Consider the following 22543-nt stretch of genomic DNA (forward strand, 5'->3'; position numbering starts at 1 on the left):
TTTTGCAGTGGGGGAAGTGGGTGTAATTCTGCTGTGTCTTTCAATGTGAGAGACTACAAGTTTCTGTAGGCAAAACTTGGGATCTGGGCTTACAATTGCAACAAGTAGTAACTTGCCATCATCTCACTGCCATTTCTGTGTATTGCATGTAAAGTAGCTTGAAATTTTTCATACAGAATTGATTTTTCTTTTATAAACCTATTTAAACAAAGTGTGTGTTTTTAAACTATACCCTGGGAATTCTAGGGATCATCTTGAATGCAAATAGACGTTGAAAATTTGTTCTATTAGATCTTACAGGACCTATGTGAAAATTAGTGCAAGTATAAAGATTTGAAATTGCAGCAACTAAGAGAGGCTTCATTTTTGGCTGACTAGTATTTTTGAAAATAAATTGCCTTGGAAATACAAAGTTGGGTATTTGAAAGAAGCACTTCTTGAATTTTTTTTCATCTTAATTTGATGTTAAGCATTTAAATTGACAGCAAAAAAAAAATCACTCACTTAAGTTCAGAACCTCCAAAGCTCATTCAAAGATTTTAATTCTTGCCAGTACATTTGCAGAATTTTTAATGGTTTCTGTTTGTTATTCTAATCTCTGAAACAGGGGAACCCCAGACGTTTTCATTAAAATTTAAGAGAGCTGAAGATTACCCCATTGACCTTTATTATCTTATGGACCTCTCCTATTCCATGAAAGATGATTTAGAGAACGTGAAAAGCCTCGGAACAGCTCTGATGTTAGAAATGGAAAAAATAACTTCAGACTTTCGAATTGGTAAGAAAGATTTGCCTATTCTGAAAAAAAAAGCCCCAAAAAATCTAGTTTCCTGCCTGGTGTTTTTCCTATGACTATGTAGGAAGAGTACTTTTTTTTTTAATTAGCAGTATTATGGCAGATATTCTAATACATAGAAGCTGCAAACAAGTATGAAATATATATATGATGTTAGTTCATCTGTAATGCATTTGTATTCTCTTGTATCAGAATATAAGTAAGACATTCTTCAATATATAGAGTGTTTATTTTTCTGTCTTAGGGTTTGGATCTTTTGTGGAAAAAACTGTGATGCCATATATAAGCACAACACCAGCCAAACTCAGAAATCCTTGTACAGGTGACCAGAACTGTACAAGTCCATTCAGCTATAAAAATGTGCTCAGCCTTACCAGTGAAGGCAATAAATTCAATGAACTTGTAGGTAAACAGCACATTTCTGGAAATTTAGATTCTCCTGAAGGTGGATTTGATGCAATAATGCAGGTTGCAGTTTGTGGGGTAAGTGTGTATTAGTTTTCTTCACTGCTCTATTAGATGAAATCATTTGAATACAGCCTTAGCATCTTATAGTGCCTGACATTGGAATGTTTCACTCAATGCTATGTGGCACCTCATGCTAGCAAGGCAAGGCAGACTAGGCAGGCTGCACAAACACAAGCTTTGCCTTTTGTAGAGATCTCTAGTGAGTGAATGAAACTGCAAAGGTGTTGATATGGAGGTCATGTTCACAACAGATAGATGTGTTCTGAAGTTTGGTCTAAGAGTCTAAATTCTCCTCAGAAGTGGATGAAATTCTGAGTAAACAACCATTTTCAAATTATTTCAAAGCTTTAGATGCTCCTTGTAGTTGTTTCGGAATACTTTAATCAACTGTAACTTCTAAAAGCTTCTCAGAAGTAGGTGGAAACCTGATTTTTCTTCATTTTTGAAGATCTGATCAGATCACTGCATTCTTCTTTGATGTTTTCATAGTCTGACAAACTGTGCATCTGTGTACCTCACAGACTCCTAAAAATCTGTACCCGATTTTACTGCTTTGTTACCGCAATATTATGCCGTTTATCATTTGAGTCATGACTTCCTGAAACAACCTGGAGTTTTACTTTAAATGTACAGTGTTAATCATAAGCCCTCTGGTTTTTGTTGTCTTGGGGTTTTTTAGGTTTGTGGGGGCTGGGAGTGGGGGTTTGTGGTAACTGCTATGTATGTGGACTTTTTGTGTGGCCTTCTTCCCTTGAATTAACTAGAGCTTCAATTTTGGAAGAGTATTTTAAAAAAAGGAAAGGGGTAGGTTGTGGAATTGGAGTTGTGGAGAAGGATATTAGTAGGATGGTGTAAAAAGGCAGTCCTCCAGGCCAGCACTGCACTGGGTGTGAATCTGAATTACATTGTCAAAGCCTGGTGAGTCTATAGAGCCTAATGCTGAGCAAGCCAATATGTTCTAATTCAAGACTGCACACACTGACATTGCCCTCTGTACTCATGCTGCATGGTAGTGACATAGAGGTGGGCTTGGGGACATTACAGAGATGAACAGACATTCCCAATTTCTGAATCCCTGTTGCTCTTCAGATACTCTAATGAGAACTGAACAAACCAATACGCTTCAAAAAAGAGCATTTTGTGCCTTTGGTAAAAAACCAACAGCAGATGTTTCAGAGCAGACATTTAATTAAATGCAAGTGCATTTTAGGTTTGAGTGAATTACATTGATTTAAAGAGTGACAGTTTTGCAGTATGATTTCTCCGAAGTCTGTCTGTTTTCCCATGCATTTATCTCTTGAGTGTCAGTCCCTGGTACAACATACCAAAAATCTATTTGTTTGTTTCCCAAGGAAGAAATTGGCTGGAGAAATGTTACAAGACTCCTAGTGTTTTCCACAGATGCTGGATTCCACTTTGCAGGAGATGGTAAACTTGGTGGAATTGTTTTACCAAATGATGGAAAATGTCACCTGGAAAATAATATGTACACAATGAGCCACTATTACGTAAGTCTTTACATCATCTTCTAGGAAAATTAATATTTTGTGGTTCTTAAGCTCAAAAAACCCTCATTATGTATAGTTTCAGGCTGATACAGCTTTTGAACTTTACCTGTTTACCTTTGTATTACATCAGTTGATGCTGGCTTACCCAAGGTGAATTCAGAAGTATTTTACTACTGTAAAATAGAGAGCTCCTTGGCCAGTTTTTTAAGATTGCTTGAAATCTTATGAAGCAAAATTTATGATAAAAGTATGCCTAGCAAAATTACCGTCATAGATTATTGATAGGTAAATCAGATTAAAAATGGAAAAAACGTGTGTCCTGGATGGGGTAAACACAACAAAAAAGTTTGTGTATTTATACATTCCTAAAGGTAAGTGAGTTGTTTAATAAAAAAACTAAAATCAATTTGGCTATACTTGATCTTCTCTTTATGAAACATTGCAAAAGGTAGTGTTTTTCACCCAGGTAAATCATATGGAAAAATACTGAATTAACGTTAAGATTAGGAATTTAACTTTGAGACTTTAAATGGCAAGGAATATAAGATAATCTTATTGTAGTCTTCTAAAAGACCGAACTTCACCTAACTTCATGGAGCATATATGGAGTCTTTTCAGTGCTTGTTTGTGTGCAGGGATTGTTTTCCTTTACAGTTGTAACATAAGCTGGATAATCAGAAGTCTTACAAATGTTCCTAAAAGTGATTTGTATTTCTGATGTCAAAATATCTGATTGTTTTCTAGCATGTGTACCAACTTTGAATTGTATTTTATGCTTGATTTTTATAGGATTATCCCTCTATTGCTCATCTGGTACAGAAGCTTAGTGAGAACAATATTCAGACAATCTTTGCTGTTACTGAAGAGTTTCAGGCAGTTTATAAGGTAAAAATAAATAGCATGTATTTCTGATCTCTACTTTTTCCTTCAAGAACTAAGACTGACTCAGATTTGCTCTGAAATCATTAGAATTGATGATTTGAAATTAAAAGTAGTATTGAAGTGATTGTGAAAATAACATTTTGCTATTCATATATTTGCTTTTTCGCTTGTTCAAGTTGATACTGATTGCAGGTAGTGTTTCCAAGGAGAAAATGCTCCTCTTCCTTGCCCTTCTCTATAGGTGAAGGGAATGAAGAACATATTTGCAGTGCCATTTTTTATGAACATTTTTACAGCAAAATAGCTGAAGGGGGTGTGGACAGTGAATCAAGAGACATGCTTATGAAAGAGGGTATTTTGTTCTTTGTGGTCTATTTATATTCCCTGTTTTTAAAATTAACTAAACTGCTGGATGTGATTGTGAAATAGGAAATGCCTGTGTAAAGGAGATGCATGTTTTCCCTTCTTTTAACCTAAGAAGGTATTTTTGTTGGTTTTTTTTTTCCTTTTTGTGTCTGGAAATCATCTTTTATATACATATCTTTAAAGCACTAGAAGTGTGGTGCTTCTTTAAGATCTTGAGGATCAACTGTCCATAGTCAACTTGTACAAGAGAAGGTCCATGTATTCTACTACCAAATTTCATGTAGTAGTGCTGTGTGTAACCTAAAAAATCATGGAAGATCACTAGCAACATTTTAGCCCTGTTTTTTGAAGTACTTTATCTTGACAGGTTAATCCTCTAAAGTGTTATATCACCATACAGGTATTTATAGGACGAGTTATACGTTGTGAATAAGGTTGTAATTTTCTTTATTTTTGTAAATATTGAAAGGAATTGAAAAATCTGATACCAAAATCAGCAGTGGGAACATTGTCTTCAAACTCCAGTAATGTGATTCAGCTGATCATTGATGCATACAATGTAAGTTCAAATTTTATTTAGGTGGTATTAATTTTCTAATTTCTAAGTTATGAATTTTTCAGACAGCTGCTCCAAGGTGGATTTTTTTTTCCTACAAAATAGGAAATTAGTATACTAAATTAAAAGTACACTGCCATTGCAGTAATATGGTATTAGACGTATAGACACTACAGCAATAGGAGGTTAGATGACTATAAAGAAGCTCTCAAAGCTGGTTAAAACACAGTTAAATGCTATCAGCTGTGCTTTCCCTTTCAAAAACAAATAAACCACTGAAAACAACGCACTGTTTCTACAGCACCCTCAGTTCTTTTCCTTCCTTCCTCATGGAAAGGAAAAGGACCATGTTGCAACCTCTCGACTCCTGGGTTGGGCTCCAAAAATTCTCTTCATGGCTGTGATGTATAAACCACCCCCAATTCTCCTTAGGAATACATGGGGCCAGGAATGTCTGTGGAGACCTGACCTGACTCTGCCTATAAGTGTTCAGCTCTGAGAAGGGGTCACCGTGGGCAGCTGTGGGCTGGTGTTTCTCCCCACATTGGAACACAAATAATTCCAGTGCTTCCATGGTTTTGATGCATAGACTGTGTGTAGTGGTACAGTGTCTTTTTTTTTTTCAGCAAAATGTTTATGCAGTTTAGTTTGAAGTTAGCAAATATCTATTGTTTTAGTCCCTTTCTTCAGAGGTCATCCTGGAAAATACTAAGCTACCAAAAGGAGTGACAATCAGTTATAAGTCCTTCTGCAAGAATGGAGTCAATGGCACACAAGAAGATGGAAGGAAATGTTCTAATATTTCAATTGGAGATGAGGTAAACTTATGGTATACGTGATGCTACTCAAAATTAATTTAAAATGTCCAACACTCAGTATCTTTTTTTTTTTTTTTTTTTTTTTTTTAGACAACCTCTAGTAATGTGGGACTCCCATTTCTTTTTCTTTGCAGGTTTTATTTGAGATTAATGTAACAGCCAATGAATGTCCAAAAAAAGAACAAAATGAAACATTTAAAATTAAACCACTGGGATTCACGGAAGAGGTGGAAATTAATCTCCAGTTTGTCTGTGAATGTCAGTGTCAAAGTGAAGGAGAACCTAATAGTTCAGCCTGCCATGAAGGAAATGGAACATTTGAATGTGGTGCATGCAGGTAAATACATTTTATTTATTTATAAATAAATTTTAGTTTTGCAAAAGGAAAATGCTAGCAAGACCTTTGTTTCCTTACTCAGGGTTTATTTTGTTTTACTATTTTATTTTAATTTTTTTAGTGAAGGGATAAGAATTACTGATACACAACTATTTCTTCTAGGAAATTTTAACGTGCTGTCTTACCTCTGCAAATAATCCATATGCTGGAATTCATAGTACTGATCACGAGCTTGTCACTATACTTCAAGCCAGAATTTTAATTTGTCCTTCAAGTCAGTTCTTTAAATGATACTGGTCTTACTGATTTTCTGTGTCTGGCTTTAATTTTGAGGTCCACATAATACTGAAAAATTACGGATTTTTGGAACAAAATGAATGGAGTTGATCTGAGATTTTTGCAAGTATTTATACTGATCTAATTAAATATCTCTAAAAAGTCATAAAAGAACAAACTTTTAATTACACCCACAATCTCTTCTGCATACTTTATTTTGAACCCTTTGCTGTCTTGTTACCATGTTGCCCTTCACACTATATAAAACCTATTTGTATAAATACGCCTTTGAAATGACCATTACTGCCCATCACAGGGTTTTAATTAGCTTAGGCGTATATTCTTTATTACTCATTTGAAAATTAAGGTAAATCTTACTGGATTTTCTGGAATTGATGACACACAATGAAAGCAGAACAAAATCTTCATTTCAGTGGACACTGAAGACCAGCTTAGTAGGTCAAGGTTTTAGCCTTTTTTTTTTTCTTTCTTTCTCCAAGAAACCTGTAGCAAAAGTGAAAACTTGGCATGAGAATGATAAGAACAGAATGAATTTGAGTACTTTTGTAGAAAAACAAGATTCAGGACTCTGGAAAACAATAGTGGTTCCTTCTCAATTAAGTGTTATTTCCTAATAAAATTTCCTCTCATTCCTCATGGTTTAATATATGACTATTAATAAACATAATATATGGCTATTAATAAATAAAAATAAATCAAAAGCTACTGAGCAGAAACCTAGGGGTCCTTTGGCTTAGATCTGACTAACATCTAACTGATAAATTTGTTAGTGGTAGCTAATGGGGCATTTGAAAGACTGCGATATGGCTCTCAAACTTCTTAGGATTCTCTAAGTTGAGGCCACTTTGTTCCATAAGTACTGGATATATTGCTCCATTTTGCAGTCAGTTTTTGATGTTCCCTTTAAATAAGAAAAGCAATTTTGCTCCTCTTTGTGTAGAAAGACTTAATAAACTCAGTATCACTGTAACTGGTGTCCCCACTGTTTGACAGAGGGGAGAACAGACCCCAGGGGCAAGAACAGCCTTTTGGTTTTGCAGCTGTAGCAGTTCCCTGATGGAAGTGTTGTCTCTGATTGACATGCCACAGCAGTTGATCAATCTCAGCTGGGAACAAGAACAACCTCCATTTGTTAAAATCCATATTTTAACCTCAGTAATGAGAAGGGCTGATCCTCAAAGATGTCAGCTCAGCAGCTCTGGAGATATTCTTCTCTTCTGCCTAATTGCTGTTCATGGGAAATCTTTTCATTCAAAAATGACAGCAGCTACAGTGAACAGTCACTGTCACTTAAAATAATTACTGTTCTGTCACATGAGAGAGGGATTAATAGTGGTTATGTGACAGTTCAGTTAGAGGTGGTGTAGTTTCTCACATGGAACAAGTAACCTGCATAGGAGCAACTTAGTGCAGTTTGCTCCAGTGGCTTCAGGAATGGCTCCATTGATGTCAACTATAAATGTCATTTGAAGTTTCACTCAGAATAGCCATTGAGATAGTAGTCACTTTTGCTTCTGTTCTTTGTGCTGTTTTTGTAGTCATCTAATTAAGTTTATATTTTCCTTCGTGTCTTTACCTTGCAGGTGTAATGAAGGTCGTATTGGAAGACTATGTGAATGTAGTACAGATGAAGTAAATAGTGAGGATATGGATGCTTACTGCAGGAGGGAGAACAGTACAGAAATATGCAGCAATAATGGAGAATGCATTTGTGGGCAATGTGTATGCAAGAAAAGAGAGAACACTAATGAAGTGTATTCTGGCAAATATTGTGAATGTGATAACTTCAACTGTGATCGATCAAATGGTTTGATTTGTGGAGGTGAGAAACTGCTTCAGAGTTTTCTCCAAGCAAAACTGACCAGTAGTTTACAAGTCTGTCAGCTCTGCCCTGTAGTGGTTCTTAGCTTATATATCAGCTGCTTGATAACAGCAATAAGATTATCCACAGATTTAGCGGTTAACATCTATTAACTCTCTGTGATCATGAACATGTAGTGTGTTAATACACCATTCATCTTCCTTGAATCACTGCTTCAAGAAGGATGTAAAGTGAACTTCACTTCTGCTGTTTATTACAGAATTACCCTCAGGTATTATAGTAAAGAATGCTGAGACAACTGGCCTGAGATTATAATGTTATACTGGCTCAGTGTCAATAAAAAGAGATAATGACCTCAGCTCACTTGTAATAGTGAGTGCTTGACGAGATACCAGTGAGATGCTATCTTGAGACTATTCTGAAAGGTAAGTGAAGATTAGAACATGCAAGATCCAGAAAAACACCTTAAGTGCTTGAAACAAGTCTCTGATGACAGTTAATTTCCCAAACCAAAAGCAATTTAGAACATCCACCATCAGCCAGTGTCTAAATCATTTTGCTGCATGTATTTTTGTCCTGTAACTCATCCAGGCTGCTTTGCACATGGCAGGACCTGGTAGGAGTGTAACTACTACCTCAGTTCTGACTCTGATACAAAAATAAGACAGAGAATCCACCAAGCTTTAACTTAATTATGAGACCACCTCATCTGCCCAAGAGGGTGAGAATAAACCTGTTGCTCACCAGCTCCACAAAAGATCCGGGGCAATCGTGGTGTTCCAAAATACAAGTTGGCAGAAAAATGTTGACTTAAACATTCTCAATAAAGAAGAAAGAGTGTAGCCAAAGCTCTTTTTCTTTCATTCAGATAACTTTGCTGGAGATACAGGTGTCTTGTTTCCTGTGCGGGAATTTTAAGGGGTGTAAAGTTGGTTGGGTGGATGAGGTCAGAAGTATAGCAGCTAAATGGTGGTGTTCTCAGGAGCCAAAGGTGTTTCATTTTTATGTATTGTGAACTCTAAGTTAGTGCATCTTTTTAGGTGTTGCTTTATAAATTTGCATGATACAAAGACTGTAGTGGCCAGTGCATGTGTATACATATAAAATTGTGAACTGAGGGAGCTGTAACACTTTCCACCTAGGAGATATGGTCATCACATTTTACTGTTCTTGATCAACTTTCCCTAGTCTTGTTACATTGTTTATGAAGGAAATCCAAATGTAGGACAATAGGAGAAGATAAGAAACAACCTGCAAGCAGTTTTTAAAGGAGCTAAAATTTATTTGTGTCTTCATTATCTCTCCACCAGTGTTTTCTCTGCATCTGTCCTGAGATGGTGAACATTTATTTCTTACTGTGACAAATTTTATGCTTCATATTGGATTCCGTTTCACTGAAATATCTTTCCAATGCACAGGAAATGGTATCTGCAAATGCAGAGTGTGTGAGTGTTTCCCCAACTTCACTGGTAGTGCCTGTGATTGTTCTTTGGATACTTTTCCATGTATGGCATCCAATGGGCAGATTTGCAATGGAAGAGGAACCTGTGAATGTGGCACCTGTAATTGTACAGATCCCAAATTCCAAGGCCCCACGTGTGAAATGTGTCAGACTTGCCTCGGTGTCTGTGCAGAGCACAAGTAAGTATTTAGAAAACAAAGTCCCAGCTTCTATCTGTCTGATATGGTGATGTTTAAATGTGCAGAATTTTTTAAATGAGGCTTTTGTTACTGTGCTTTCTTCTACCCTGAAATGCAGGGACATTATATCATATCATCCCTTTAAACAGTAAAAGCTGTTGGGTGAGAATCAATAATTATAAATTAAAAAATTATTCATACAGTATTTTGCTTGCTTCCAGGTAGGGTTTTTATTTCTTAAGTTCTTTCCCTGCCATGTTTTATTAGGCACAGAAATACATACATTATGTAAGTCACTTTTAATCAACTGGATTGACTTGGGAAGTTTACAGCTTTCCCCTATTTCATATGAGATTATTAACAGCAAACCTCTTGTGGCTCTGTAGTGTGACAGGCTGTAAATTCCTGTAATCTTGCTCTTTTGAAATTAATGTAGCAAAAGTATACATGTACTGTGCAATTTCCAAAATAGCTAAACTTCAGCTAAGCTTTTTGCTTAAAACTTTCGTTCTGAAATACTACTGAGAAAGTCAGACTATCCCAGCAGTTGAAAACTAAACCTAGATCTGCGTGGGCCAGTGACATTTGAATTCCTGCCTTTGGAAATCTGGGGTTTTAGAAGCCAAGCATTTTCTGCATGGAAACTTTGAAATAAGTTTATGATTAGCAGCTGGGATGATTCCTGGCTGTGTGCAGCTGTCTTTAAGGTTTTCTGTCAGCACAGTCTTTTTAGTATAAAAATTGTGCTCGGTCTGCTTTTTAAAATGAGTTATTCAGAGGGATGTCCTGCTGTAAAGCTTGTCACTCAATTTGTTCTTTTTAATCTGTCTGTCTCTCAGATACTGCTTCACTGTAAATTGACTGTTTCTACACTGTCTTCTCTGGAAGCATTCATTTTGCAGTTGAAGACATTGAAAAAGTTTTAGCCTTATTTCCTTTTAGAGATGTAGGTTTGTTTTTGATTTTTTTTTTCTGTCCTTGAAGCTTGTAGGTCATCCAAGAAAAGAGGAATTTATTAAAGGGGCCTTTTGTAATCAGAAGGTAGATAAATGGTAAAAAGCCATGTCCTGCTTTTTTCCTAGTCTTACAGCAAAAGGATTGGGGTTTTTTCCAGATTTTCTCCATTGCTTTCTTTAGATTAAATGCTGGAAATCTTTCAAGAGCATACTTTAAATCGTTGTTTCTGATTGGTACTTCCACAGAGACTGTGTTCAGTGCAGAGCTTTTGATAAGGGAGAAAAGAAGGAAACGTGTGCTCAGGAATGTATGCATTTCAACATGACACGAGTAGAAAGTCGAGACAAGTTGCCACAGCCTGGACAGCCAGATCCCTTGTCTCACTGCAAAGAGAAGGATGTTGATGATTGCTGGTTCTACTTCACATATTCTGTCAACTCAAATGGTGAACCCAATGTCCACGTGGTAGAGACCCCAGGTATGGACATGGTGCTGTCTACTCTGCCTGCATTTTTGTTAATGTGTGCAGTTGTTGTGTACTACACAGTAAATCTGGTTGATTTGGGAGAGTTACATGCATTTGGAAATAGGTACCTGTTCTCGGGATGTCTGGAACTTGAGTGGCTCTAGTCTCTCTAGTTCCAGTTCCTTAGGCTGACAGAAACAGGTTTTGCTGATTGACAAAATGTCAATCAGATATTGATATACTTTGCAGGCTTGTTCTACCTGTCCTGTAGCAAGTTCTAGATATGTGCCTTTTTTTTTTTTCTACCTGTCCTGTAGCAAGTTCTAGATACGTCCTTTTTTTTTTTTTTTTTTTAACTGGGCTTGTGCTACAGGTTATAAACAATGGTGTTTATAAGGGTTTGTTTCTTTTTTCCTTTCCTTCCTTTAATGTGGGACTAATCCTACACAAAACCAAAATGCACAAAATTGTATATGTGTGTACTGTGTTTGCTTTTAGTTAACTGTGGTACATTCAAGAACAGATGTGAAAAGCATTTTACTTAGTTAGTCCTTACTAGTGAGTCATTCTTGGTTTTGTTCAATCTTCTGATACAAAAAAGAGAGAAATTCTACAGCTCAATTAGCAATTTACCATTTACTTACCAAAAGTATTGTTTGCTTGAATGCGGATGTTTTATCCAGCAGTGCAGAAGTTTTTGGTTTTTGCATGAGTAGTATGTGGTCTCCTGATTTTTATGTCTGATACAAAGTACACACCTTACCTACGTGTTGAAAGGTTTACTACTGTATTCTACTCAATTTTCAGAATTTGGGTCATCATCACTTAATGCAGATCAGTGGTTAGTGGCTCTTAGCAACAAATGCTGCTTCCATTCAGAGTATTTTAAATTCCCTAAAAATATAGTTCAGAGTATAGCAGAGGACCTTAAGACCCATCCTTTTTTGGCTTAAGTCAACACATGCTGTATGCTTTTGGGGTCTGACCTTTGTTCTTCATGGATAAACTTCTGATGCCTTAGTTAAGAGCTGAATCAAGCTTTAGGTGCCCAGAAGGCACCTGAACTTTGTGCCATACAAGTGCTGAAGGAACAGGCTGTGTTTAGGAGAGTTGTATTTGGTGGAGCAGACCCTAGTCCCTTACTGGTTCCCAAGGAATTCCTGTCATGTCACGTCCCACTTCCCTCACTCCTGTAGAAACAGCTACCAAGATTAGAAGTCTGCAGTGTGGGAATAAGTGGTGTTCCTATTGACAGCACAGGAACTGTGTTTATTTGCTTCTGACTCCCCGGATCTGTGCATTGAGCTCAGCAAAAACCATTTTTTCTTTTTGTGATTATGAGAATTTTATATTAGTAGAAGAGATGGGTTTTATTTTGGAGGATTATTTCTATGCCACTCAATTTAAATAATTTTGTATCTGTATTATTCTTTTCAAGCACATAGTTTGCTTATTCTGAAAGAACATGCTATTTTTGTACCAAGAAGGCATGCTTTTTTCTTTTTTTTATGTCTTTTTTTTTTTTTTCGGCAGAGATCAATTCCCAAGATGAGAAAATATCCTCAAAAAAATCTCTCTCAGAATCAAAGTTACTATCTGTGTATTAGCTACTAAGAGTAGCAGCCATCTGAAGTAAAATAAGGAGGAACACCCTTTTTCTGTAACACTGCTGATAGGGTATATGGGCACTGTTTTGCTAATCTGCATTTGTACTCAAGCTGGTTTGTCCCTCCAGTGCCATCTTTGACTTGGAGCTCTTGCATATGTGAAATATAATTGCTACTTATGTTACTCTGATAGTCTAGATGAATGGCTTAAGAGGTTAGCAGTAGGTGGACTTCATCAGAACATTTAATTGTTCCACTGCTAGATTAAACCCAAATTCAGAGGATAAAAATAAGCTGGAATGTTGTCACAGGATATACACATTCCAAGACTTCACTTATTTAAAGGGATAATAGCATTGGCATAAATCTGGTGCTGAGAATACTGGCTTCAGTACAAAATAAAATTTTAAAAGCATCTGGATATGCATTACCTTCACTGTTTTGTAAAATCATGGTTCCCTCACTTTGTTCCCTAGAATGCCCCAGTGGCCCAGACATCATTCCCATCGTAGCTGGTGTGGTTGCTGGAATTGTTCTTATTGGACTTGCATTGTTATTGATTTGGAAACTACTCATGATCATTCACGACAGAAGAGAATTTGCTAAATTTGAAAAGGAGAAAATGAATGCCAAGTGGGATACGGTAAGTCAAGAGGCTTATGTCTGTGTAAAAGCTACAATAGTTCATGAAGAATAGAATGATTTTGTTCCTTTGCCTTAAAATGCTTCAAATTGTAGTCCTGTCTTTAATGCTGTGGAGGAACATAAATATCCTTATTGCAAGCTGACTATAAAACATACTTTGTTTTACCACAATGAAAAAAAACCCAAAAACCAAAACCCAAACAAAAAAACCTAGGAATTTTCAGTAACTGGTCACAAAATTGTTTCTGGTATTGGTTTGTTGAAATCTTCCCAGTCCCTTGTTAACAGAAAAGCATGAAAGAATAACAAGCTTATGGTCTGGCTACATAGGCTATAGGGTCACTGCCTTTTTGAAATTTTAGGAATCTGCTAAATCAAAAGCCCTTTACTTTTTAAAAAAATCTCCGTGGAAGTCTTTTGTTTTATTGAAGAAAGTCAATTCTATGCTGGGAAAAACTTACTAACACTTTTCTTTATACATAGCATGATTTTTTTCAGTGATAGTTGAGAATGTTACTTTTCTTTTTTTGTCCTGTTGAGTTATTCGACATTGACCATTTCTTTTACTTCAGCAAGAAAATCCAATATACAAGAGCCCTATTAACAATTTCAAGAATCCAAACTATGGACGTAAAGCTGGTCTCTAAGTCTCAGTTTGTATCTTCTTTCTTTTTCTTCCTGTTTTTTTGTCTTTTTCCTTTGCATGTCACTTCATACTCCCTGTGTGTCATGGTTAACCAGTTTGAGTCTTTCTCAGTTTATCTGCTGCTTTGATTTGGGGATTTTAAAGAGTGCAGCTTGAAAACTGTTAACTTGTTTTGACAGCAAGATTGCTTGCTTACTAATATCACCGATACTGGCCTAAACTATTGTATGAGTGGGATGTTTGAGTTTTGTCTTTTTCTTTTCCTTCTTGGTGGGTAAATGTATGGGTATGTAATAGATGAGCTGTTAGGATTGTGGAGACACAGCATTCAGGAAGGGTTTGTCTACTGTTTCCTCAAATCAGTAATCAGTTTGTTTACAGTTGATATGCTTGCAAATCTAGTTTAGAAATTGCACAGCTATCTAAGCCTTTAAATGTCACTTTTTAAAATTAGAATAACTCTGGGAACATTCAGGACTTATGGATTATCTTTTTTCTAACTGTTTTGGCTTATTAACCTAGTACAGAACTAGCCTGTATTTAAAGTCTGAAGTGCATATACTCTGCTGATCTTATAATTTTATATGCATCTTATTTTTTCTATCCTTATTTCTGTTTCATCAGGCAATATCCCAGTCCTTGTAGCCCAGCAAGGTTGGGGTTTTCCATAGAAAAAAAAACATTAATATGAGGGGAGGAAATGTTCTTGTCCCCTCAGGATGCATAGTCCCCCAGTTTCCTAGTTTCTGCCTGAACACCTCCTTTGTATTTGTAAATGCTACTCAGTTTTCTTCATACCCAAACAAGCAAGAAGTAGCAGTGTCCAGAAGGACAATTCAGTAAACCAGAAGTGATGGATAGGTATCTTCTGCAGACTCTGAGGTTTCACTTTGTTGACTGCTTTAGGTGTTCTCCTCCTTCCCTGGGATTTCAAACTGCTGGGAATGAGATAGAGAATGGGTGTCATAATAGTGTCAACAGATCAGTAGTTAAGAGATCCAGCTACAGCAAAGGGAATGAAGAAGTTAGGAAGGCATTTTTCAAGAGTCTGTGAATGAGAAGGATTTGTATCTCTAATATTATTCTGTCTGCTGTCTCCCTTTTCTTAGTGTTGCACTCGAAGTATTTTATAAAGGATAAATGAGGGAGAAAGCAAGAATTAAGAGTATTTAAGCTTCTATCTGGCATTACTGTAAAAAAATTTCAAATACTTGGTCTAGCATTCTGAGCCCTTGATGGAAATATATCTTTATAATCTTTATAATATTTTTCCTTTTATTTTTAGAATCATTTAGCTTTCCCATGTGTCCAAAATTGATTGTAGGAGTGTTCATTCTGCTTGTCACACCAACCACATTCACCTCTCTGTTTTCTTCCCAGAGTCAACTATTCCGGGGAGGAAATTTAGTTCTTGTTCTTTTTTAACATTTCACATAATCCATCTGGTTAAGCTTCTGTTACTTGCTCTTCTGCTCTTCACTTAATTGTATACTTTCTGTTGCATGCAGGACAAGCACCTAACAAACCATACAGTGTGTAACTTCCATTCTCTGCTCTCATTCTCTATCCTGTGACTTTCAGGATCTGATTTCCTCAGTGCTGCCATTTCTCTTCAAAGTTTACTTCTTGCAGAAAACTTTCCTCTTGTGTAAATGGAGAGATTGAATTCTGCTTTTTTGTTTAACTCACTGTAAAGATTAAAAGTATGAAAGAGTGGAAGTTTTTTTAAACAAGACTTTGTCCTTTTTGGCATTCATAGGAATATCAGAACTTAGGGGAGAGAGGGAGGTGGGTTTAGCTTTACTGATCACCAAAAAGGAGATCAGTAATGCCAGAATAGGTGACCCCACAAGAAGTGAAAGGAGAAAAATACTCCTTTCCTCTACAACTAGGATTTTCTGGGATTTTTAGATTGTTTGAAATAACCTTTTATTTAGGTGAAGAGTTGTCTTGTATTGCCAAGGCAAGAAAATTAAACTGCAGAAGTTCCCTCCCAAAGCCTGTGGCATGCAGTTAGCATGTGGCTTCGTTTTGCAGTGAGTGAACTGCAGCACCAGGAAGCTTCTCATGGGCCAGGTGCCCAAAGACTTCACCAGTGCTGGTCTGTGATGTTGTGGATGACTTGCCCACCACAGTACAGGAGCAGGTGATGCTCCAGCCAGCTGGCTCGAGCAGAGTTCAGTTTGTCCTTGGCCTGCAGCATAGCACCGTGTCCCTTCACTGCTGTCAGGCCTTCTGTCTTCACTGCCTGCCCTGCTTAGACTTGTGCCATTAAAAGTCTTCACTTGATCTGGGTCCAGCTGCCTCCCTCCAGCAGAGCAGTGGTGGTAGCTGACACCCTCTGTTGTCTGCATAGCCCTTAGCCTTGGCCTTTGCTTCATCCTCCAGTGCAGCTGCCCTGTTTACAGGCTGAGGGATATCTTGTTTAATATTACTCTAAAATAATGATGGATATTGCTGAGAGTTGACAAATGGCAAGAACCAGCTCCTGAACAACATATGTAGATGAGTTTAAATATTACAGAGTGCAGTTTCTTGTGTGACTTAAGACTTAAACCCACTATGATGCAGTTTAAGTGACTGTTAAAACAGTAAGTCCATGGAAGAAAAGGGATAGTGAGGTTAATAAAACATCCTATGTAATAGGTTCATCTTTAGGCAGCACTAGACTGAACTGTTACACTTTGAACAGCCCAGTCTAGTTGAAAATGAAAACTGTTGCAAGAACAAAGTTCCTTATGCTCTTTTGAAGGTACTTTTTAAAAAATATTTCCATTTTTATTTTGATATTTCACTCAATCTTGTATATAGTTATTGTCTGTTAATTTTGGTTTAAGTGTGTGTGGTATTTTACAGGGGCATGTTACAAAAGTGTTTTCCCTAATTTTGCATGCTTAAGCCAGTGTATTCTATGCAGTGGTGTGAAGGAAGTGAGTTGATTTTAAAACAGTAGGATTTGTCTAAGACACATGTTTTAGTGACCAGTTAAAAACTGGAATACTGCCTGTTAAAAACAATGTGCCACAGTGTGCCAGCAGTGGAGGGCCCCTAAGCAAGGTGAGAGTCATGTTGGACTAGGGGACATTTATTTACTGCCTCCATGTAAGTTGTAATGACAGACTGTCTGTAGAAGGCCTTGCCAAGCTGGGGGAAGTGTTGATCAGCTGGAAGGCAGGAGGGCTCCTGCAGAGGGACCAGGACAGACTGGAGAGTTGGGCTGATTCCAACGAGATGAGGTTCAACAAGGCCAAGTGCCCGGGTCCTGCACTTTGGCCACAACAATCCCATGGGGAGCTCCAGGCTGGGGACAGAGTGGTTGGAGAGCAGCCAGACAGAGAGGGACCTGGGAGTCTGGATTGACAGGAAGCTGAACATGAGCCAGCAGTGTGGCCAGGTAGCCAAGAAGGCCAATGGCATCCTGGCCTGTATCAGGAACAGTGTGGCCAGCAGGTCCAGGGAAGAGATTCTGCCCCTGTACTCAGCGCTGGTGAGGCCACACCTCGAGTACTGTGTCCAGTTCTGGGCCCCTCAGTTCAGGAAGGATATCGAGGTCCTGGAGCAGGTCCAAAGGAGGGCAACCAGGCTGGTGAAGGGACTCGAGCACAGATCCTATGAGGAGAGGCTGAGGGAGCTGGGGGTGTTCAGCCTGGAGAAGAGGAGGCTCAGAGGAGACCTCATCACTCTCTACAACTCCCTGAAAGGAGGTTGGAGCCAGGTGGGGGTTGGTCTCTTTTCCCAGGCAACTCTCAGCAAGACAAGAGGGCACGGTGTCAAGTTGTGCCAGGGGAGGTTTAGGTTGGACATTGGAAAGAATTTCTTTACTGAGAGGGTGATCAGACATTGGAATGGGCAGGGAAGTGGTGGATTCTCCATCCCTGGAGATATTTAAAAAGAGACTGGATGTGGCACTCAGTGCCATGGTCTGGTAACTGCAGCGGTAGTGGATCAAGGGTTGGACTTGATGATCTCTGAGGTCCCTTCCAACCCAGCCAATTCTATGATTCTATGATTCCATGATTCTGTGAATATGACTGGAATGGCCAGGGCTGTTGCTGCCTGTCAAGCCGAAGGGACCAGAGAAGGACTTGAAAATGCATCAGGCACCATGTAGCTGATGCAATGTACATTTATGTTGAGCTGTGTAGTTCGGAGGGTGCTGACTAAATCTGTGTTACTTGTAACAGAGAGACTCAGCTGGCACGGGCTGACATCTAAGTAAATGTTTATTTAGTTAGCTAAATTCCCACTGTGGGCTTCTGAGAGTTCTTATGAACATAAAATGCAAGTACAAGGGAAGACAATACAACATTTCAATTTCTTTGTATATAGGACTTCTGCTAAATAAAGAGCATGTAAATTTCAATTTCTGATTTCTCTTGAGAAAGAAGTATAGTAAAAATATACAATGTAATTATGCAAATTGCATTTTAAACCAGATTCCAAATCCAAATTAATTGTATGAGCAGCAAGTTTCCAAATTGCAAATTTCCAAGTTTTAGACCTAACCTTTAGACGAATTCCTATGCTACCTGGTAGAAATTATCTTTTACAAACAAAAAAAATTTAAACATATACCTCCCTGTATGTGCTGGGGTAGTCTGTTTAGTAAATGTTGAAGGTTAAAAGCACAGTATAACAATTACTGCATAATGCCTTGCCATTGAAAAGCTCTGCAATATCTTCTAGTCTACATATGACAGACAATTCAGCTTGCAGACTTTTTCTGTATTATAACTTCTACTGATTTGTAGTTATTTTTAAGAATTCTCCATTAAAAATTGTCGAGGAAACGAAGTACATTGCCAAGAACTTTGATGTATAATGAGATACTTCAGTTACAAATTAAATCTCTTGATTCCTGGATGTTTTTTCAGTTACATTTTACATATTACTATTGTGATGCTTTTTATTAAAAGTATTGTGAGAGGAAGTAATTTTGCACTGATTAATTTGCCACAACAGTGCTTTCCATTATATTTAAAAAAAAAAAAAGTAAAGAAAAAAGTCTCAACTCCCCATCTTTTTCCAAGTGTATCCAGTGGCCAGTACACTTTAAATGAAGACAATTGGGAACTGGTGAACTCATAGAAGGGCCTTTTGCTGTTACTGTGTATGTGTGAAGTATGGCCAGCACTGGACACCTGGTTCCTCTTTCACCTCAAGCCAGGTGACATTGACACAAATCCTGGGAAGAGTGAAGAGAGAAACTTAACTTCTCTTGTCCAGCAACCCAGGTTCTGGCTGGGAGACTAGGCTGGAGTCTCTGAGGTCATCTAGGTAGGATTGGACACACCTTGTGGATCTTTGCATGCAGAGAAGCTGTTCTGAAGAAGTAGTGCTGTTTTTTTCGGTGAAAGTAACCATGACAGAAAGGTGGGACCTAAGTGGTCTTCTGTAGCAGCAACAACCAACCCTACTGTTGCTGGGGTAGGACAGTTACTTGCCCCTTACCAGGTCTTGCAGATAGAATGTGACAAACTTCTCAGGATTTTTGATGTAAATATTTCACAGTTAATTGGTTTCTTGCTTGCCCTGTCATCTTTTGGCACATCCTGTAGTACTGACAGTTGACTTTCCAGGTTTATGACCCTGAAAAAACCAGACACCTCCTGTATTTGTGTGTCTAAGGGAAAAATTCCTTTAATTAACTGTAGGAAAAATTGTTTTAACCTGAAATATTTTAAATGCTGTGTAATTAAATAGAGTAGAACTCAATTAATATGGTTACTTAGGCCATCTCAGACTGGGGGAACTTCAAAGGGAAGACAGTCTCTCTACTGCTGATGAAGGCCAGATACAGTTCTGCCCAGAACTGTGCTCAGGCTGCCATCTGCACTGTACTGAATTTCCTCAGGAATTATTTGTATATGCACAGAACAGCTTCATAGTGGTAAACAACATTTATTTAGGTTGTAGTTAAGGGTGTGATATGAGCACAGTACTGCAGATGCAGGCTTCAGTTAGTTGAGTCCCAGCAGTATTCCTTTCTGCTACAAAGATTGATCTATTGATTTTGAGTTCAAGCTGTTCATCTTAGGTGTGCAAGGATGCCTTAAATGGAGTAAGATTTACTGAGCTAAAAGGAAACCCAGCAACAAAGGAAGCTTAAAATAGGCTTAATGTAGAGGTTTTCAAATCTCAGAGATGTTAAGCGTTTGTTCTGTAGCCATTTCTCATATCAATAGAAATAATGCTTTGATTACAGCATTTGCACCAGTACGGAAGTTTCTTAGTTTTAATTGTGCATTTTGTGTGTATGGAGGGACCTGCAGGAATAAAAAGAGAATGACAAGTACTAAATGTTTAATATAAATACTGAACGTGATTATTAAAATCATACAAGTCTTTCCACTTTGTTTCTAGAATTAAATTGTAATACATGATAAGCTCTCTAAATGTTTATTATAGCAGAATGTGTTCTGTGATCTGTCATGGCTTCAAACAATGTTGTTTACAATTCTGTTCTTCCTTAAACACTACAATGGGCTGCAGACCCCTAAGTTTATCTCAGTTCATCTCAGGCTCAGCCCTGAGATGATTATACAAGGGTCAGCAGCTTTGAAGGAAATGTGGTGGAAACTGGATGGGATTGAGCCCTAACCCTTTGCTGTGTTAGCTGAGCATGCCTGTGTTCAAGTTGCTACAGAGAAAACTAGTTTGACTTAAGCTGTGTGTATAAACCAACCATTAATGGGTAATTTCTTCAGCTAATTTCTTAGGCTAATTTTTACACTTCTTGCAAACAGTGCTTTTTAAAAACTTTGAATATTAATACAAATATTTTTCTTTTTCTAGGGTGAAAATCCTATTTACAAGAGTGCAGTGACAACTGTGGTCAATCCTAAATATGAGGGAAAATGAACACTGCTTGTATAACTTCACAACACTGTATGCAGCATAGCGATTTTTGTAGTCACAGTAAGATAGATTTAGGGCAAACTGCAGTGATTTTACTAATTTCATTACATATAGGTTTGTTTTCCTGTGCAGGTTTTGAAAATGTACCATATGTAATTTTTTCTTTTTTCTTTTTTTTTTTATTTTTTTGCAAATAAAAGTAATCAGTGCCAGGGGTCTGATAAAAAAAAAAACAAAACTTGAGACTGTGTAGCCTATTCAGCTAAGGTCACATGGTGCCTTCTTGACCTTTTCTACTCCAGTGCTGTGAATCTCAGTCTTCTGCAGGGTGCAATCCTGCTGTGGCATGACTGGGAGGGAAATGGTTAAAGCAATTAGCATGAGGGCTCTGCCTAGCCTTTTAGTATTAATTTCTTTAGCTTTACAGGGATATCAGGGCTTGAGTTTGCAGATATAATTAAACTCATGTAGCATGGAGCTGGTGGTTCGTTGGTCTACTTGCTAGACATGTGATTAAATATATGGTAAGTTGAGTAAGTTGGAAGCAAGCAGTGTAAAAGACTGAAAAGTGTGTGCATACTTATTTTTAAGTTGCTTATTGCCAAGTTAAATGAATGGGTTAAAATGAATGGGTTTGAGAAGAATGTTAAGAAAGAAGAAAATAGCTTTAAAGCACGTGCCATTATTGAAAAAGTTGCTGACTGGTAACTTGCTTTGTTTTCCTTTGTACATTCAAGCCCTGGGTGGCAGTATCATGAAGTACCTTACCGAGACATCCTCAAAACACATAAGGGCCTTACATCATACTGTGTCTTTGTTCTGTAATATTTCCATGGTTTAAAGCCTGGTGCTTTGTCACCCTCTTAATCTTTTTAACCTGTTTGGTTGCAATTGTTTTTGTAATATTTTGTATCATCACAAGTTTGTTTTGTTTTTTGGTTTTTTTTTGGGCAGTCTTAGCTGTAAATTTGCCTTTACCCTGTAGCTAAGATTGCATAGTTTGTCAGGTGACACGAGTCACACATCATTCTTGACATGTGCCATGTATATTTGCCTTTGACCATTCAAACTGCATCATAGTCATATTCTTGTTTTAAGTGCCTTTTTATTTTAACAGATGTTCACTTTTTACAGTGCTATTACTGAAGTTATTTATTAAATAAAAGTACCTTAAAATAATTGAATCTTGTCTCTTTATCTTGTAGAAGTTGATTCTATTAAAAAACTTGATAACTGTCCGTTTGGGAAAGAGGTAATAGACATTTCAGTAATACCAAATTTGTCCTTTAGATCAAATCTGAGACAAGGTAAGCAGAAGTATCTTGGGTAACAAACATGTCAGCTGTATTATAAAATGCACAAAGGGCAAGGTGCAGCACAACTCTCTGTCTTACCTTGCCCATTGTCTGGGCTTTCCTTTGCATGTGCTATAGAAGTTCTGTAGTTTTAATAACTGTTCCAGCAAATGGACTGTCTGGTTTCATAGCAAATAACAAATGAGAAAAATTACTGCATTTTATAGCAAAAGAAAGTCTTCCATAATTTTTCAAAAGAGTATAATTAATTTTTTAAAAGAGTATAATGTTTGATAGATTATCAAAACCACTTTGTAATGAAATACATTCCTAAAGGATATTCATGGAATCTGTATGGTTTGATTTTGTTATCCTGAGAAGCTATGGGGATCTGTTCTAAAAGTCCCTCCATCTGAGGGCAGAAGGAGCCTGGTTTCCTTGAAGTGAGGGAGTATTAATGGAGAGGCTGGGCTGTGTGGGTCTGTCTCCATCTCTGTGCAGGAAGCAACTGGATTCATGAAGATCCAAGGGCCAGTTAAAAGTTCAACTTGGTTGTCCAAGCCCAGTTACCGTAGGGA

The 22543-nt window shown here is 37.5% G+C and overlaps 1 protein-coding gene across 5 annotated transcripts in view; it reads left to right on the forward strand.

Annotated features, from left to right (window-relative positions):
• The window catches only part of ITGB1 (integrin subunit beta 1), a 45129-nt gene extending 23275 nt beyond the window's left edge, over positions 1-21854 (forward strand). For 4 of the 5 annotated variants that reach the window (XM_071734849.1, XM_071734851.1, XM_071734852.1 and 1 more), the window contains 12 exons: positions 608-778; positions 1041-1279; positions 2617-2772; positions 3562-3657; positions 4490-4579; positions 5254-5394; positions 5529-5731; positions 7612-7850; positions 9269-9491; positions 10694-10926; positions 12998-13164; positions 20608-21854. In XM_071734849.1, the coding sequence (XP_071590950.1) occupies positions 608-778; positions 1041-1279; positions 2617-2772; positions 3562-3657; positions 4490-4579; positions 5254-5394; positions 5529-5731; positions 7612-7850; positions 9269-9491; positions 10694-10926; positions 12998-13164; positions 20608-20673 (2024 nt within the window). In that variant the 3' untranslated portion in view covers positions 20674-21854. Of the gene's footprint in view, positions 1-607; positions 779-1040; positions 1280-2616; positions 2773-3561; positions 3658-4489; positions 4580-5253; positions 5395-5528; positions 5732-7611; positions 7851-9268; positions 9492-10693; positions 10927-12997; positions 13165-13738; positions 13820-20607 lie in introns of all 5 variants that reach the window. The other variant, XM_071734850.1, reaches the window with a different exon arrangement.
• The last annotated feature ends 689 nt before the right edge of the window (positions 21855-22543 follow it).

Source organism: Heliangelus exortis, chromosome 2, assembly GCF_036169615.1.
Source record: "Heliangelus exortis chromosome 2, bHelExo1.hap1, whole genome shotgun sequence".
NCBI classification, from domain to species: Eukaryota; Metazoa; Chordata; class Aves; order Apodiformes; family Trochilidae; genus Heliangelus; species Heliangelus exortis.